The 16,057-nt window shown below is 40.7% G+C and overlaps 1 protein-coding gene across 6 annotated transcripts; it reads right to left on the bottom strand.

Moving 5' to 3' along the window:
• Positions 1-10,938: 10,938 nt before the first annotated feature.
• On the bottom strand, positions 10,939-15,080 carry LOC131251247 (uncharacterized). Of its 6 annotated transcripts, none has more exons than XM_058251860.1 (8): positions 14,551-15,080; positions 13,911-14,038; positions 13,016-13,216; positions 12,647-12,814; positions 12,428-12,478; positions 12,166-12,284; positions 11,226-11,854; positions 10,939-11,074 (listed from the first exon to the last, which is right to left on the bottom strand). In XM_058251860.1, the coding sequence occupies exons 3-7, from the start codon at positions 13,085-13,087 to the stop codon at positions 11,806-11,808; spliced, it is 459 nt and encodes a 152-aa protein (XP_058107843.1). In that variant the 5' UTR covers positions 13,088-13,216; positions 13,911-14,038; positions 14,551-15,080; the 3' UTR covers positions 10,939-11,074; positions 11,226-11,805. The 6 variants fall into 6 exon arrangements, with proteins under 6 accessions (XP_058107843.1, XP_058107842.1, XP_058107841.1 ...); XM_058251859.1 differs by having other exon boundaries at positions 13,016-13,131; XM_058251858.1 differs by lacking the exon at positions 13,016-13,216.
• Between the last annotated feature and the right edge of the window lie 977 nt (positions 15,081-16,057).

Genomic DNA, 16,057 nt, shown 5'->3' with positions numbered 1-16,057 from the left:
TTACCTTGTGTATGATGATGAAGATGATGAGGTGCGTGGCCCACTTGATGTGTATGTGTATGGCCCACCAAGATATGTTATATCCGTGCCGTCTGCACGTAGGGCCTATCTTGATGATGTCCAGCAGACAGGCCACTGCCTGTCCGCCTGGACAGATATGGATGAAGGGAAATATGAATATCAACTTTATTCCAAAAGCTATGTGGGTCACATGTGCGGACCCACCTTTGACATATGTGTTTCATCTAGGCCATCCACACCATCCACGTAGGGACGGTGGGCCCTGATGTGGTCGTCATTCACGTAGGACGTGCCCCACAATGATGTATGCATTGAATATCCTCCACCATCCAAATGCTTGGGACGGTGGGGATTACCGTGATGTATGTGCCATCCACACGTGGGATGCACCTTGATGGAGGGTATCTACACCGTCCACACGTGTGGATCCCACACCAGCAATAGCTGATGACGTCAGAAATCTTGAGGCCCCACATGTTGTATTTATTCACCCGCACCGTCCAGCAAAGGATGGTGCTAGATGCACCCACCCACATGTGGGACCCACCTGGTATGTATGTTACATCCAGGACGTCCAATGTGGCCCACCTTGGATACATATATTCTGTATCAACACCGCCCATCCATTCATATGGGCCACACGCATGATGTACGTGTTGATACGCACGTCGTCTAGCGTCTGGATGGTGGATCCTTGCTTGGCATAATAATAATAATAATAATAATTAATATTATAATAATATATAATATTATATTATGTGATGGGCCCCACGTGAGACCCACCTAATGTGGGCAGCAGATTGGCTGGGTGTCTCAAATCAACAATATAGCTGTTGTATGATGCCAGTACATGGGACCCACACGTGAGGCATGTGCTGGAGATGGACGGTGGGTCCCATGCAGTGGACAGCTGCATCTACCTAGAGACATCAACAGGCCAAGTGGGCCCTGACCATGATGTGTGGTTTACATCTACACCGTTCATATCACGATGGACCCCACCACAATGTATGTATTGCATATCCACCGTCCAGTTTGTTGGACGGTGGGAACCCACCTCACATATGCTTTTATCCACACTGTCCATCCATTTTTTCTAGGATGAGGCCCACCTGTGTGTGTGTGTTGTGGGGCGAACCATGATGAATGTGTTTCAACCATGTTGTCCATCTGTTTTGGTTAAACCTTGGGCTACCCCATCAGGCCCACTTGATATATATGAGGCCCACCCATTACATGAGGCCTGCTTTGATGTATTTTGTGGGCCATTTTGTGATGCTTAAGGCCCACCTTGACGTGTATGAGGCCCATTAGTGCGGCCCATTGATGTAGCCCACCTAATATATATTAAGGCCCATATGTAAGGCCCAATGTGGTATATTTATGGCCCATTGATGAGGCCCAAAGTGATGTATTCATGGTCCATGTGTGAGGCCCAATGTGATGCATGTGTGGTCCATGGGGTGTGGCCATTGAGATGTATTTTTGGCTGATATGACATGGCCCATTGTGATGTATTTTTGACCCATTTGGTAAGACCCAATGTGGTTTATTTTTCAGCCTATGTATTTTGGCCCATTATGATGTACATGAAGTCCATGAGTGAGACCCATAGTGAAGTGTATTGGGCCCTTACGTGAGGCTATGGGCCCACTATATGTTTAGCTTTATATAGGCCACTAATTAGGAGCAATGTTGGTTAAATGGCCATATTGATGGCCAATGATGGTTTAACGTTCACATTATGACCTTCCCTTAGGCCTTGTTAGGCCCATTCTCGTCATTCTCTAGTGGGTTAACCTAAACGATTAGACCCCATTGATATTGCTTGATTCATCATCGGTCGTCCATCCATGGATCCCACCTTGCATGGAGGCCGATTCCGTTAGTCGAGGCTGATTCCAATTATCGAGGTTGAGTTTGATTGACGAGGCCAATTCCATTAGTCGAGGCTGATTATCGAGGCCAATTCTGATTGTCGATTCCGATTGTCGAGGCCAAGTTCGATTGACGAGGCCGATTCCATTAGTCGAGGCCGATTCCGATTGTTGATTCTGATTATCGAGGTCAATTTCGATTGTCAAGGTTGAGTCCAATTGTCGAGGCAGATTCCGTTAGTCAAGGCTGATTGTTGAGGCCGATTCCGATTGTCGAGGCCGATTCTGATTGTCAATCCCGTTAGTCGAGGCCGACTGTGGAGGCCAATTTCGATTGTCGATTCCGATTGTCGAGGCCAAGTCCGATAGACGAGGCTCATTCCTTTAGTCGAGGCCTGTTGTCGAGGCCGATTCTGATTGTTGATTCCGATTGTCAAGGCCGAGTCCGATTAACGAGGTTGATTCCGTTAATCAATTCTGATTATCAAAGCCGAGTCTGATTGTCAAGGCTGATTCCATTAGTCGAGGCCAATTCTAATTATCTATCCCGTTAGTCGAGGCCAATTTTGATTGTTGATTCCGATTGTCGATTCCGAGTCCAATTGACAAGGCCGATTCCGTTAGTCGAGGCCAATTGTCAAGGCTGATTGCGATTGTCGATCCTATTAGTCGAGGCCAATTTTGATTGTCGATTTCGATTGTTGAGGCCGAGTTCGATTGACAAGGCCGATTCTATTAGTCGAGGCTGATTGTCGAGGCCAATTCTGATTATCGAGGCCGATTCTGATTGTTGAGGTCGAGTCCGATTGTCAAGGCCAATTCCATTAGTCGAGGCCGATTGTCGAGGCTAATTCTGATTGTCGATTCCAATTGTCAAGGCTGATTCTGATTGACGAGGCCGATTCCGTTAGTCGAGGCCGATTGTTAAGGTCGATTCCGATTGTTGAGGCTTAATGTAATGTATATATGGCCCTTGAGAAGTGGCCCCTTGTGATGTATATTAGGCCCGTGTTAGAGGCCCATTGTGATGTATATGTGGCCCATGTGATGCGGCCCACTTGATGTATATGAGGCCCAATATAATGTATTTATGGCCATCCATTGAGGTCCATCTTGATGTGATGTATAATGGACTTGTGTGAGAGCCCCATTGCAATGTGTTTGGGGCCCATGGGTTATGGGCCATGGGACATGGCACATCCGATGTATATAGGCCCATGTAATGTGTATTAGGCCCATATGACGCGGCCCATGTAATGATTGTATGAGGCCCATTGTTGTACATTTGAGGGCCAGACTATGGAGCCCATTGTGATGTATGTTAGGCCCATCGTGATGTGTATTAAGCTCTTAAGTAAAGCCCATGGTGTTGTATTTTTAGCCCTTGTATGAGGCCATGGGTCCATTATATGTTAGGCTCTATGTGGGTCATTCCTTGAAGGCAATGTTGGTTAAATGTCCACATTATCGGGGTCGATTGTTGATGCCGATTATTAAGACTGATTATGAATATGTGATAGCATAGCATCATGATACATGCCTATACGCATCATCTGCATGTTTGTTATGAGATGTGGTTGACCATTGCATATGTCATTGGGCAGGTTATTATAAGACTCCCTGATAGGCAGAGGTTATCTCACATGAGCGCACGGTATGCGTAGGATTGATGCATGATTGGATTGTATAACTCATGCATCTTATATTGTGTATTGTGACTACTGTATGCCCTAGTGATATTAAGGCTATAGCCTTCACAAGTATATCGTGGATGGCCAGATGGGACACCAAAAATGTTTGGTTCTAGCATAGGGGCGCCATATATGTCCTTGGGTGAAAATCCCTAAACCTCTGTGTCTAAGAGATGCCCCAACATCAAGATCAAGTGGATATATATGAGCACATGAGGGCCGAATACTAGGAGGTCGCGTCTCCCACTGTGTCATGGTCGGTTGGGAGGGGGTGTGGCCTTACCCGCCCGAGGGTAAGGGGCATTGCCAGGCTGAGTTTGACCAGCTCGTGAATGGGTCCATTATCGACGTGCCGGGTAGATATTGACTGATTACTAGCCAGGCGGATGGTGAGGTCTCTTCCACTTTCATGGTTATGCGTCAGTGGGCGACGATTTACATGTAGAGTATACTAGACCCCGGTGATGATCTTAGAGAGAAACCGTACTGTTATGTGGACTTATCGAGTAGGAGTTGCATAATAATTCATTCATTCATTCATTCACTATCCACTTGGGTTGGTGGTGCGCAACTAATTGTTGTGTACCTTCGTAATGGCAATGATTTCGGTTGGGCATGCTACTAACCTGAGATCAGGAGTCTACTACAATGAGTCTGGCTATCCAAATTTAGGTATATGACTGGTTTGGATAGAAGGCCCTTGTGATGGACCTCATAGCCTGCGATACTACGTACTATCATCCCGACTTTACTCCAGCTTGGTCATTTCATTCGCATGGTATATTACATTACATCATCAGCATCTAATATTTGGCTTACTGTCCCCGCATTGTATAGCTAATCTACATTGCTTCATCAGTATATGATATTATTTTTATTATATTTTTGCATCACATAGCCTGGATAAGGCTGATGGTATTTATGGGCCTATCAGCATGTTTTCGCATTACTTTGATATCGTATGATTTATGATCTTGCCAGTATTTCTGATATTGTATGATTTATGGGCTTATCAGTATTTCCGTTTACTTTAATTACTCTGATATTACTTACTTGGCACTTATCTTATGCACACACTTTCACCACCGACTAAACTTTCTATAAGCTCATGCATGATAGATGCATGTAGGTGGCGTTAGGTTGCAGTAGCGTTGAGCTTAAAGCATGCAGCGGACCTTCGAAGCTTTGATTTTCGATATATGTATTTCCCTTTCAGCATTGTATTCAAATGATTATATTAGTGGATATATGATGATGATGTTGCCTTTGTGATTTGGGTAAACTTGTGGTTATGCTTATTACAAGTCAAATGTACATTGAAAAATCCTCCTTGTAGGATCCCAAGATCAGAATCTGGTGTACGGACGCTAGGAGCCGAGAATGGGGTACTACAGAGGCTGCCGGCACCGGATTCGGTGAACGAAAATTTTGTGAGCCCGGTTTCTATGTTTGGGGTGTGACACTACATTTGTCACAAAAAGTCTAATTTGGTATTTTTGCAACACGTTAACTTACTCATCGCTAAAATAAACTTTTTGCAACGACTTTTGCGTCATTGCAAAACCTAACGTTTTGCGACAATACTTAATTCGTCACATTAAGTAGACATTAGTGGCAACAATTGAAATGTGTGGCGAAATATATTTCCCCGCCATGTAATTTCCCGCTAAATAACTTGTGTTATAGGTTTTTAAGATGACAATTGCAACTCATCGCAAAAATGTCAAATATTGGTGACAACCTACAATGTTGTTTCAAATACTTTGCCATTTTGCAATGAAACTATAGTCGTCGTAAAAAGCTTAAGTTGTTATTTCTCGCAATGAGCTGACGTAGTCGTCGCTAAAACAAACTATATGCAACAACTTTTACATCATTGTAAAACCTAACGTTTTATGAAAACACTCAATTCATTGCATGAAGTAGACATTAGCGATGACAATTGAAACGCGTCGCGAAAACTATTCCTACCATATAATTTCCCATTAAATAACTTGTACGATAGGTTTTTGTAATGACAATTGCAGCTCATCGCAAAAATGTTAAATATTGGCGATGACCTATAATGTTGTTTTAAATATTCTACCCTTTTGCAATGAAACTATAGTCGTCGCAAAAGGCTTAAGTTTGTATTTCTCGCAACAAGCTGACGTAGTCGTCACTAAAATAAACCGTTTACAATGACTTTTGCATCGTTGTAAAACCTAACATTTTGTGACGACACTCAATTCATGGCATGAAGTAAACATTAGCGACGATAATTGAAATACATCATGAAATGTATTTCCCGCCATGTAATGTAAGACCCGTATCCTAGTCTGTACTGTTCTGACGACTCTTGCGATCCTTCTCGATGAATTTCGGTAACCTGCAACTTATAATTGACATTTGCATACTACCCTAAGTCATATCCTTTAAATTTGAGTCGACTTAATCCGAGACTTGTACCATTGCGACCGCACCATCACTGCAGTTCCAACGCCACATCTTGCATACTGATCCGATACCCTGGCCGAGAGATGTGGGCCCGCATTCAGTTTAAGAAAAAAACACCGTGCGTTGCAAATCTCAAGAGAATCTCTACATCATGTCCCATTAATCAATCACTCAAATCAATTAATCAATCACCTCATGTCAGGTATAAGAGCAACCTATGCTTTCTTTCTCTATAAGTCAAGCGAACCCCAAAAGTCAACAAGTCTCTCACCTCACCCATCACTCACCTCACATCCATCACCCATCACTCTCTCTCCCTTACAACCCTCACTTTCTCTTCACATTTTCCAAGCTAGCAAGAGTGGTAGACGTCCAACATTTCTAAGGAGAGAAAAAGTTCATGTGTGTGGCCCACTTCCCACCCCAAAATCCTTTATCCTAGCCATTCAACTCTTATCACCTTCTATCAAAGTGAAGCACAAGGAGACCAGCATTCCATCGGACCAAGAAGATCGAATGGTAGCTGCTTCTATAGGCTAGTTTTCATGTTTTTATGATGGGCCAAGTGAGGCCTACCGATCGATGGTATGGATCTCACTTTGGACCTTAAGATGTGGCCGATGGCCCACCTTGATTATCATGATGTTTACTTTCTAAGTTTGGAAGAGGTTATCTAGACCTTCCATTTTGGTGAAGAATGAATCTCCACCGTTGATTTTTGATTTAGTGGGCCCACATATAATGGGACCCACTTGATGTATGATTGAATGCATGGAACGAAGGGCCCATAGTGTCGGGGTCCCTCCATCGCACGTGTCTCTCTCTCTCTCTTCCTCTCTCTTTCTTTTTTTTAATTGTATGTGATGATGTGCCCGTGTGGCCCACCCGGATGTACCCCACCATGGAGCATGTATTTTATCCAAGCCATCTGTAGGTGGGGTCCACTTTACATGTGTTGTATCCACATCATCCACCATTTGGTGGCCCACCTGAGCAGGCCCACCTTATATGCATGGGTGCCCAAACCGTCCAGCGTCCAGGGACGCTGGTCGTTACCTGAAAACATAAATATTAGCTATGGTTCAAAGCCTTTGGGAAGGGCCGCTCATGCAAGCCCCACCTTGATGTATGTATTTGATCCAAGCCGTCCATTCCATTCCTCAGGTCATTTTAGGCGTTGAGCCAAAAAATGAAGTCAATCCAGTTTTCTGATAGGCTATAGCATATGAAATAGTAGTTTTCACCGTTAAAATGTACTCTGATGTTGTTGTACCCCAAAATATATCGAATATTGGGCTTATTTAGCTTGTCTTGAGCCATAGGAGTCATTGGCTGGGTCGGATCCACCTGATGCGGGCCCCACCTGTGAAAAACCTCAGGAAAACCCAATATATATATAATAGGCAGCAGCTGCCGCTGATGTCCTCTGGATGTGCAGCAAGCGCTGCTGTGTGCTGTGCGGTGGGAGGCAGGGACCCACCATCGTGTATGTGTTCTGTCCACACCGTCCACAGTACTGGACGGTGGGACCCACCGTGATGTACATGTTTTATCCATGTCATCCAGCCGTCAATCAGGTGGGCCACACAGTAGGAAGCAGTGAGGATTTAACATCTGCCATTGGACCCCTTTTGGGTTGACAGAAGCTTTGGATCATATGAAATTTGTTTTTCCTTTCATCCCGGTATGTGTGGCCTTATCAACAGATTGGATGTCAGATAAACACTATGGTGGGCCCCACGTGGGACCCACGATGATGTATGTGTTTTATTCACATCGTCAACGGTATTGGATGGTGGAACCCACCATGATTTATGTGTTTAATCCACACCGTCCACACATAGATGGTGGGACCCACCATGATGCATGTGTTGCATGCAAACCATCCAACCAATCTGAAAGCTCATTTTGTGGCATGAGCTAAAGAATGAGTCAGATCCATAGTTCAAGTGGATCCCCACCACTGAAAAATAGTGGGGATAGTGACATTCATCGTTCAAACTTCTTAAGGGCCATGGTAATATATATAACGGTATGCCCTGTGGAGTTTTCAACGGTGGAAATCATTATCACTACTGATATTTAGAGTGCGGTCCAGTTGATCTTTTGATATGATTCATTTATATATATTATATACATCTTGATGTAGTTATGGCCTGTTGCTTAGGCCCACCTTGATATATACATAAGGCCCATGTGATTAAGCCCACCTTGATATACATGAGGCCCATGTTGTGAGGCCCATTTGATGTATTGGAGGCCTATGGGTCGAGGCCCAATAGGATATACATAAGACCCATTGAATGTGATTCCACCATGGTTTATGTGTTGACTAATGTTGGTTAAATGTCCAAATTATAACTCTCCCTAGGACCCATTGATAGGCCCGTACTTGTTGTGTGTATGCCGTCTAGACCCATCTGCGTTGTAAGGATAGTTCATTACTTTATAACATGCTTAGTACAATTCCATGATTCATACTCATACGCATTATATGTATGCTTGATATGAGGAATGTTTGATCATAGCATAAGCTGTTGGGCTGAGACATTACGGGACTCCTTATGAGATGGAGTGCCCCACATGAGCGCGTGGTACGCGCGGGATTGCTGCATGATTTGATGGTGTGACTCATGCATCTCGCATATGTATGACTTGATCATTATATGCCCTATCGACATTAGGGTCGTGGCTCTACAGGTACATCATGGATGGTCATATCAGATACCGGAAATACTTGGTTCTAGCACTGTGGGCACTTAGGATGTTCTTAGGTGAAAATTCCAGAACCTTTTGGTACCAAGAGCCGCTCCAATGTCTAGACTGAGTGGATACACAAGCACTCGAGTGCTGAATACCAGTAGGCCGTGTCTCCGACTGTGTCGTGGTCGGTTGGAAGGGGGTGTGGCCTTATCCGTCCAAGTGAGGGGGCTATAAGCTAGGCTGAGTTTGATCAGCTCGTAAATGAATCCGCTATCGCCGAACTGGGTAGGTATTAGAAGACTACTGGTCAGGCGGATAGTGAGGTCTATTCTGCTCGCTGGGTTGTGCGGCTAGGGAGGCGGCAGTCAGTGTGGAGTGTAATAGACCCCAGTGATATCTTAGAGAGAAACTGTACTGATATGTGTACTTAATGAGTACTGGCATGCTTGCTTTGCATCTCGCATATGACATTTAGCTACATAAGCCTCGCATCGCATGACCTTGGTATGGCCAATAGCATTCATGCCTTGCATCACATAGCTTTGGTACAGCTGATAGTATTTATAGACTTACCGCATATTTTTGCATTACTCTAATATTATACACTTGGCGCTTACCTTGCACACACACTTACACCACCCTCTAAGCTTTTGTAAGCTTATGCACGACCGTTGCATGCGGGTGGCCTTAGATCGCAGCAGTGCTGAGGCAGGAGCAACATCAAATTATTTTGGAATTTTTTATCACCCTGTATTTTCCTTTCCGTATTATACTTAAAGTTTTTGATATAGTAGATATGTGGTGATGTTGTTTTGTGACTTAGTTATGATTGTGGTTATACTCCATTACAAAAAAAAATCACACTGAAAATCCTCCTCGTAGGATCCTAGGATCAGAATCGAGCACGTGAGCGTCGGGATATGAGAATGAGACAATATGAAGGTTGTCGGCGCCAGATTCGGTGATCGGGAATTTTGTGAGCCCGCTTTTCGAGTTTGGGGCGTGACATAATTTCCCACTAAATAACTTGGGCAATAGGTTTTTACGATGACAATTGTAGCTCATCGCAAAAATGTCGAATATTGATGACGACCTACAATGTTGTTACAAATACTCTACCCTTTTGCAATGAAACTACAGTCATTGCAAAAGGCTTAAGTTGGTATTTCTCACAACGAGTTGACGTAGTCATCGCAAAAAAACCTGTGGAAAAAAGTCTAATTTTGTATTTGTGTAACAAGCTAACCAGTTGTCGCTAAAGCCACTGTTTACAATTTGTGTTGTCACAATTTTATTTTTTTTGTGACCATACCTAGTTCATTACAGGTTATTAGTGGCGACTATTTAAGCTCGTCGCGAAAAGTCTTTCCCGCCACATGATTTCCTGGGAAAAACTCATACGTCAAGTTTTAACGACAAAATTTGCGACGACAATTGAAGCTCGTAGTAACAAAAGTGACTATTAGCGATGATTTAAAATACCATTGTAAATAGTGGTTTTTTTGTGACAACTTAGAATGTCGTTGCAAAAATTTGACTTTTTACGATGAAATTAGACTCGTCACAAAAAGTCTAAATTGTTGTAGTGATGAAGTTAAGAGAGAGAGAGAGAGAGAGAGAGAGAGAGAGAGAGAGATCTTTTACTAAAGATGGAATTGGATCGGTCTTGTTTTTCTTGGGATTGCTTTTACCTACGGCGATGCTCGAATGCGAGACACATCCCATGGAAATATCAGTAGTCCACACCTATTAATCGATGGAAAAACAAAAGTGTAGTTTGGGTAGGATCACACGAGTTAGCCACACATTTCCTTGGTCAAGACCATTTATCTGATAAGACCCGTCAAGAAATGGTCTAGGTGACTTTTTCCTTTGAATGTGAACCATGGGCTTGCAAACTAGCAATCAAACAACTAAGTCCATCCAATTGAGGAGAATCTATGACATGAACAATTAGTATTAATACAAGCCCTACAAGATGAACTGTTTAATCGTACATGATCATGTTAAGTTTTGCAATAGTAAAAACGAGTACTACTACTATATCCACATTTTTCTCAAAAAGAGAACTTTGAAGACGAAACTTAGATGGAAAGAAAAAACATGATTCATTAACTTCAGCTGACCATGAGTGGCAAGATTAATTTTATAATATTCATGTTAAGTAATGGTGTAATGTGCAAGATGATGATGATGATGACGATGATGATGATAATAATAATAATAATAATAATAATAAGCTAGCCTATAATCTGTGAAAGAGAATATCTTCTCACCACTGATTCTTTGTGGCTCTTTATTGGATGGCATTACCACAACAGGAATAGATTTCAAGCATTTGTTCTCCTGAGGTTTCAGAAAAAGAGACAAACTAAATACACAAGTTCTTGAATGTGGACTAATTGCATTCTTGAATATGTTGAAAACAAGATTAAAGAGAGAGAGAGAGAGAGAGAGAGAGAGAGAGAGAGAATGATCTGGATACGAGGCTTCATACCTTCACAACCTTAAGAAGGTCATGGCTGCTCATTTTTGGCATACAATAGTCAGTAAGGATTACATCAATTCTGTAGTCCTGCACAACGCCTATTCATTAAGTTTAGTTGTTGTCCTCCTCTAAACTAATTATCATAATTTCTAACTCACTATTAATTTAGAAGAAATATAATAGAACGCGTAGTGGTAACTTGGTAAGATAAAGTGGCACTTCGTAAAGAAAAGAAAAGAAGAAAAGAAGCATAAACGACCAACATATTGATATCAGCTGATCCACATGCAATATTAATGGTTTCAGCCGGTACTATTAATATCGCATGTGGTTAATACAATATAAAAGGGGGTTATGTGATGTTGAATAATATGGTGGGGCCAATAATATTTTCCATATTAGATGATCACTTTGGTCCAACAAGAAATGGACAATTGTAACCAATAACTCATATTTAGTGGAGGCAAATCATGCAACTACGATCATTAGATGGAGGAGAGTTATTGGCGGAATACTTCTACTTGATGAAATCATTAGTGAGTATAAAATAAACGTGTTGTCTACTGCATCCAACCTTGCTAGAGAGTTTTTAGCCATCCTCCCAAAGAAGATCATATGGTGATTGCTTCTCATCTAGCCTGGCAAAGAAACTTCCAAATGAGAGAAAGATAGAGAGATCCCACAGTTTGAAGATCCCAGCACAACCACAGGCAACAACCTGTCCTTTTATCTGGAATCCAAGGCATTCACTATGTGCCCAATCACATATATGACATCACCCAAAGATCAGGTAGGTCCACTCACCAGGTAGGCCAGTGTATGGAAGGATGGACGAATAGAAAGTTTTGGCTAATGGCCACATCCAACATACATGTGTGCCCACCTGATGAATGCCTGATTCTCTAGTCTACATGCATATAGAATAATAAAACCTTGCCAAAGGCATTACCTTTCTGTTTCTTTTGGAATGATAAGAATGAGAAGATTTGGTTTGAACTCGAGAGCCTTGTCTATGAACTTGTTTGCAAGGCCTGCTTTGACTTTGAAAGGAGGGTTCAGACCCATTATTTACTCACAAAATTAGCAAGAACAGAAACATGATTAGAATCCAAACATGCTGCTCACAATCCAGACATGTTGCTCATAGGTTCGACAACAAATAAACATTTTGATGGCTCTCAAGAAGTTTTTAATGGTAGCCGTTCAATTGCCATTGTTTCCTTCAGTGTGGTCTGCTTAAGATTTAGATATGCTGTCAAAACCTGAAAGATATATCATTTAACTTAGTCATGCGCTTATATGTGCCAGACACCGTCTGCCGCTAAATTATAAAAGCATGTAATAATTACATAAATAAGAAAACAAAAAACAAAAGAAGTCAACAACAAACACCTGAACTGAATAACACTATCAATAGCTATTGATCTTACCTCAGCAGTTTCTAAAGAACAACCGGATACTTCAGAGTAACTTCCACATAAGCCCAAAGCAGATAGCCTAGGTCGGGTATACCTAATTCGCTGCAAATTATCTAAAGGTTGAAAGACTATTTCAGCTCCACGTGATGGCAAAGGCAGAGCATGGTAGCCACAGACTATCTGTAAATAGATGAATCTCCTATAAATAGATGAAACACAAATGATGGGAAGCCATAATGTTCAATTCTATTGTAACATATTGCAAATCACCGTCGTCGCTAGCACAATCATAGATTTGTCCCAGCTATTTTTGTGGTAAATACAATAATAGAGTAACCAAAAAAGAGAAGAAAAAGGAAATGCTTGGTGAAGAATATCTACCATTGGGAAAATCAACACCACCCGATGGCTCTTTATTAAAGGCATACCATTGCATCTTTCCAGCACCCACATTTGAAGAAACAAAGTATTGTTTGAGGCCCAAAAATACCTGGTACCTTGAGAAGAACATCAAAATTTGGAGCAGAAATGGAATGCATTGGCCTCATTTTCATACCAAATGATCATCATGGTGTGACCCACCTTTTGCATGAGTTAAATTTTACACGTGACATGTTGGTAGGAAAGAAATATTTGTATGCAAAAGTTCATAAACAACAATTGTTTGCGATCATTTCTCAATCAATAAACCAAAGTTTTGTCCATAAAGGCATAATTTTGGTGCACACAAATGTCCACTGTCCATAGATGGTAAATCCAAAATATTTTTATAGAATTTTGTTGTGAATTTTGAAAACATGTTGGGATAAAGACCTCCATATTTGAATTATGGTTGGTTTTAATAATTGGATCCCTAGCCGATAGCCATTAGAGGTAACTGAAGGTACAACATACATAAATATTCCTATGTACATCCCATGGACTACATAAGAATTGTATCCTTTCTAAATGTGTGCACTGCATAAAATAGTGGTAATTGTCATATGATGCACTCTTATTTCTACTAACTTCTTTATAACCCAAACATTGATCCATAGTTTCTTATAATGTATTTTAAATTTCAGCTAATTGCCACACCTCATAAAGGTATGCAAGTCAGTTGCTACAGTTAGCAACCTTTTCATTGACATAGCCAAGTCATTGACCAATTTTCAATTGTGACCAAGATTTTGAACATTACTTAAATAGTTTGTTATATGACTTACAAATTATCTATTCCTACTCAGGCTTTTTAAAAAGACATTTTATTTCCCAATCTCAAGAAATTGAGATTTACCTTGGGTGGCTTGAAGGGGTAATCTGGTCGAAAGCGAATGGTTACCAAAAATACACCACCCGCAAAGGGGCTATCTGCTGGTCCCATAATTGTTGCTTACCAGTCGAACATGTCATCAGCAACATGACCTATAATCATATAAAATATCCAATTCAGAAAAGCTGAAACAACAATATAGATTTTGAGGAAAAGAAACATCAGAAAAGGAAAAGGGAGATAAAAAATGGCACAAACTAGCACTGCCACTAAATGAAACAGTTATAAAACATGATAAACCACTTCTACCTATCAGGCCACCAAATGAATTTCAATCAAATCAAACACTACAAACAAACTTACTCCTATATAAGTCATTAATATCAACTACAAAAAATCTATTTTAATTTATATTGAATGAAGGAAAAGAGACTTAATAGAAATTAAAAAACCTTCAAATGGGCAGCAGCCTTGTCCTCGTCAATAAACACTCTAGTTCACTCCACAACATAATGCAACACCAATCTCAGCCTATGGAATCTCTTTTGGTTCCTTATAATTGATAAAACAGTAGAGAGATCTGCAACCTTGGTCATCTTTCACATATGCATTTTAAATATTAAAAAATGGCTTCTGAAATACATGAGATGTGAAGTTCAATTACCTGACACTAAAGACATTAGCTGGTTTCTCACCAAAGAAGGGTCTTGGAGTCCTTCACCTTGAGCTCATGATCTTCTATTGCCCATGGACACTATCATACTTAAACATGTAAGTCTGCATGCACCATAAGATAGTAATAAATGGCACCTGAACATACAAGCACGCATTTTTATTTTATCAATTATACACACATGCATTGATGACCAAAACTTAGAACATGGGAAAATGCTCCAACATCTTTGACAGACACAAACCTACACTAAATAACTGATAAGCATGTAGATTTCTATTTAAAAATAAAGATTAAACACTTTATATATGATAGGACTTGATTTCCTCACTAAGCAAAGCATTTATAATCAAAAGGCTACAGCTAATAGAGAACACTAAAGAGATCATGTTAAGAATAAAAAGCTTTTCATATTACATCTTTAGGGACATCATAAGGATTGTCGTACACAGCATGCAGAGCATATACTTTGGTGATCTCCTTAAGAGAACCATTTGGCAAGCTACAATATCCAAAACATAATTTTTCCCAGTGTTACTAGTCATTGGAGACCACCTTTTCTATACACACACACACACACATATATATATATATCAATGATTCTATTTTTTTTTTTAAGAGACAATTATACTCACTAGCATTACAGATATTGAAGACACTCATATAGTACACCACCTTTTGGACAGTAACAAATCAAATAATACTGAAAACTTAATTGTGTGGAAAGAGCTCTATCTTCAAAGTTCTATTTATGTGGCAGTGGCACTGAGAATTCTTGGTAATGCTAATTACCATAGTGCAGAACGACATCTTATTAAATTCATTCTATTGGTCTCTCTTTTTTATTCAGCTACATATTGGCATGTCTCCTCTGCTTTTCATGCTCACTCTTGTTTCATGGAAGAAAAGAAAAATATCAATTCGTGTTGGATGTTATATATTGCATTGAAATAGAAAAAAATTTACTCAGTAATTATGATCATTAGGTGGGCCACATGCATAGAAACAAATAAGTGCCTAATATTGATTGACCATTCTATGTGCATGTTTTGGTCCACCTGATGATCTTGAATAAAAACTATCCTGAGCATTCCATTTGATGGTTACTTCTAATAGACCACAATAGAGAAAAGGACTGGTTATTGATATGGACTCCACATCATATGAACCCCACATTTGATGGATGGTTCATGATAAAATATTGCAATAACTAAAAACCGTCCGTCCACTTGGTAAGTTGGTCATAAGGCTTGATCAAAAAAATAAGACAGATCCAAAAATCAAATGGACCACACCGTAAATAGTAGTGGAGGATTGAACGCCTGCCATTGAAACCCTTTTTAGGGTTACAGAAATTTTGGATCGATATGAAATTTGGTTTTTTGTCCTTTTGAACAGATTGGACGGAAAGTAAATGTTACTTGTGGGCCACTTGAGAGGTGGTTTAACGGTTTAACGGTGAGAATCGTTGTCCCACTTCTATTTGTGGTGTGGCCCA

Source organism: Magnolia sinica, chromosome 7, assembly GCF_029962835.1.
Source record: "Magnolia sinica isolate HGM2019 chromosome 7, MsV1, whole genome shotgun sequence".
In the NCBI taxonomy this organism is placed as follows: Eukaryota; Viridiplantae; Streptophyta; class Magnoliopsida; order Magnoliales; family Magnoliaceae; genus Magnolia; species Magnolia sinica.
This window is presented reverse-complemented; position numbering and strand designations above follow the sequence as displayed.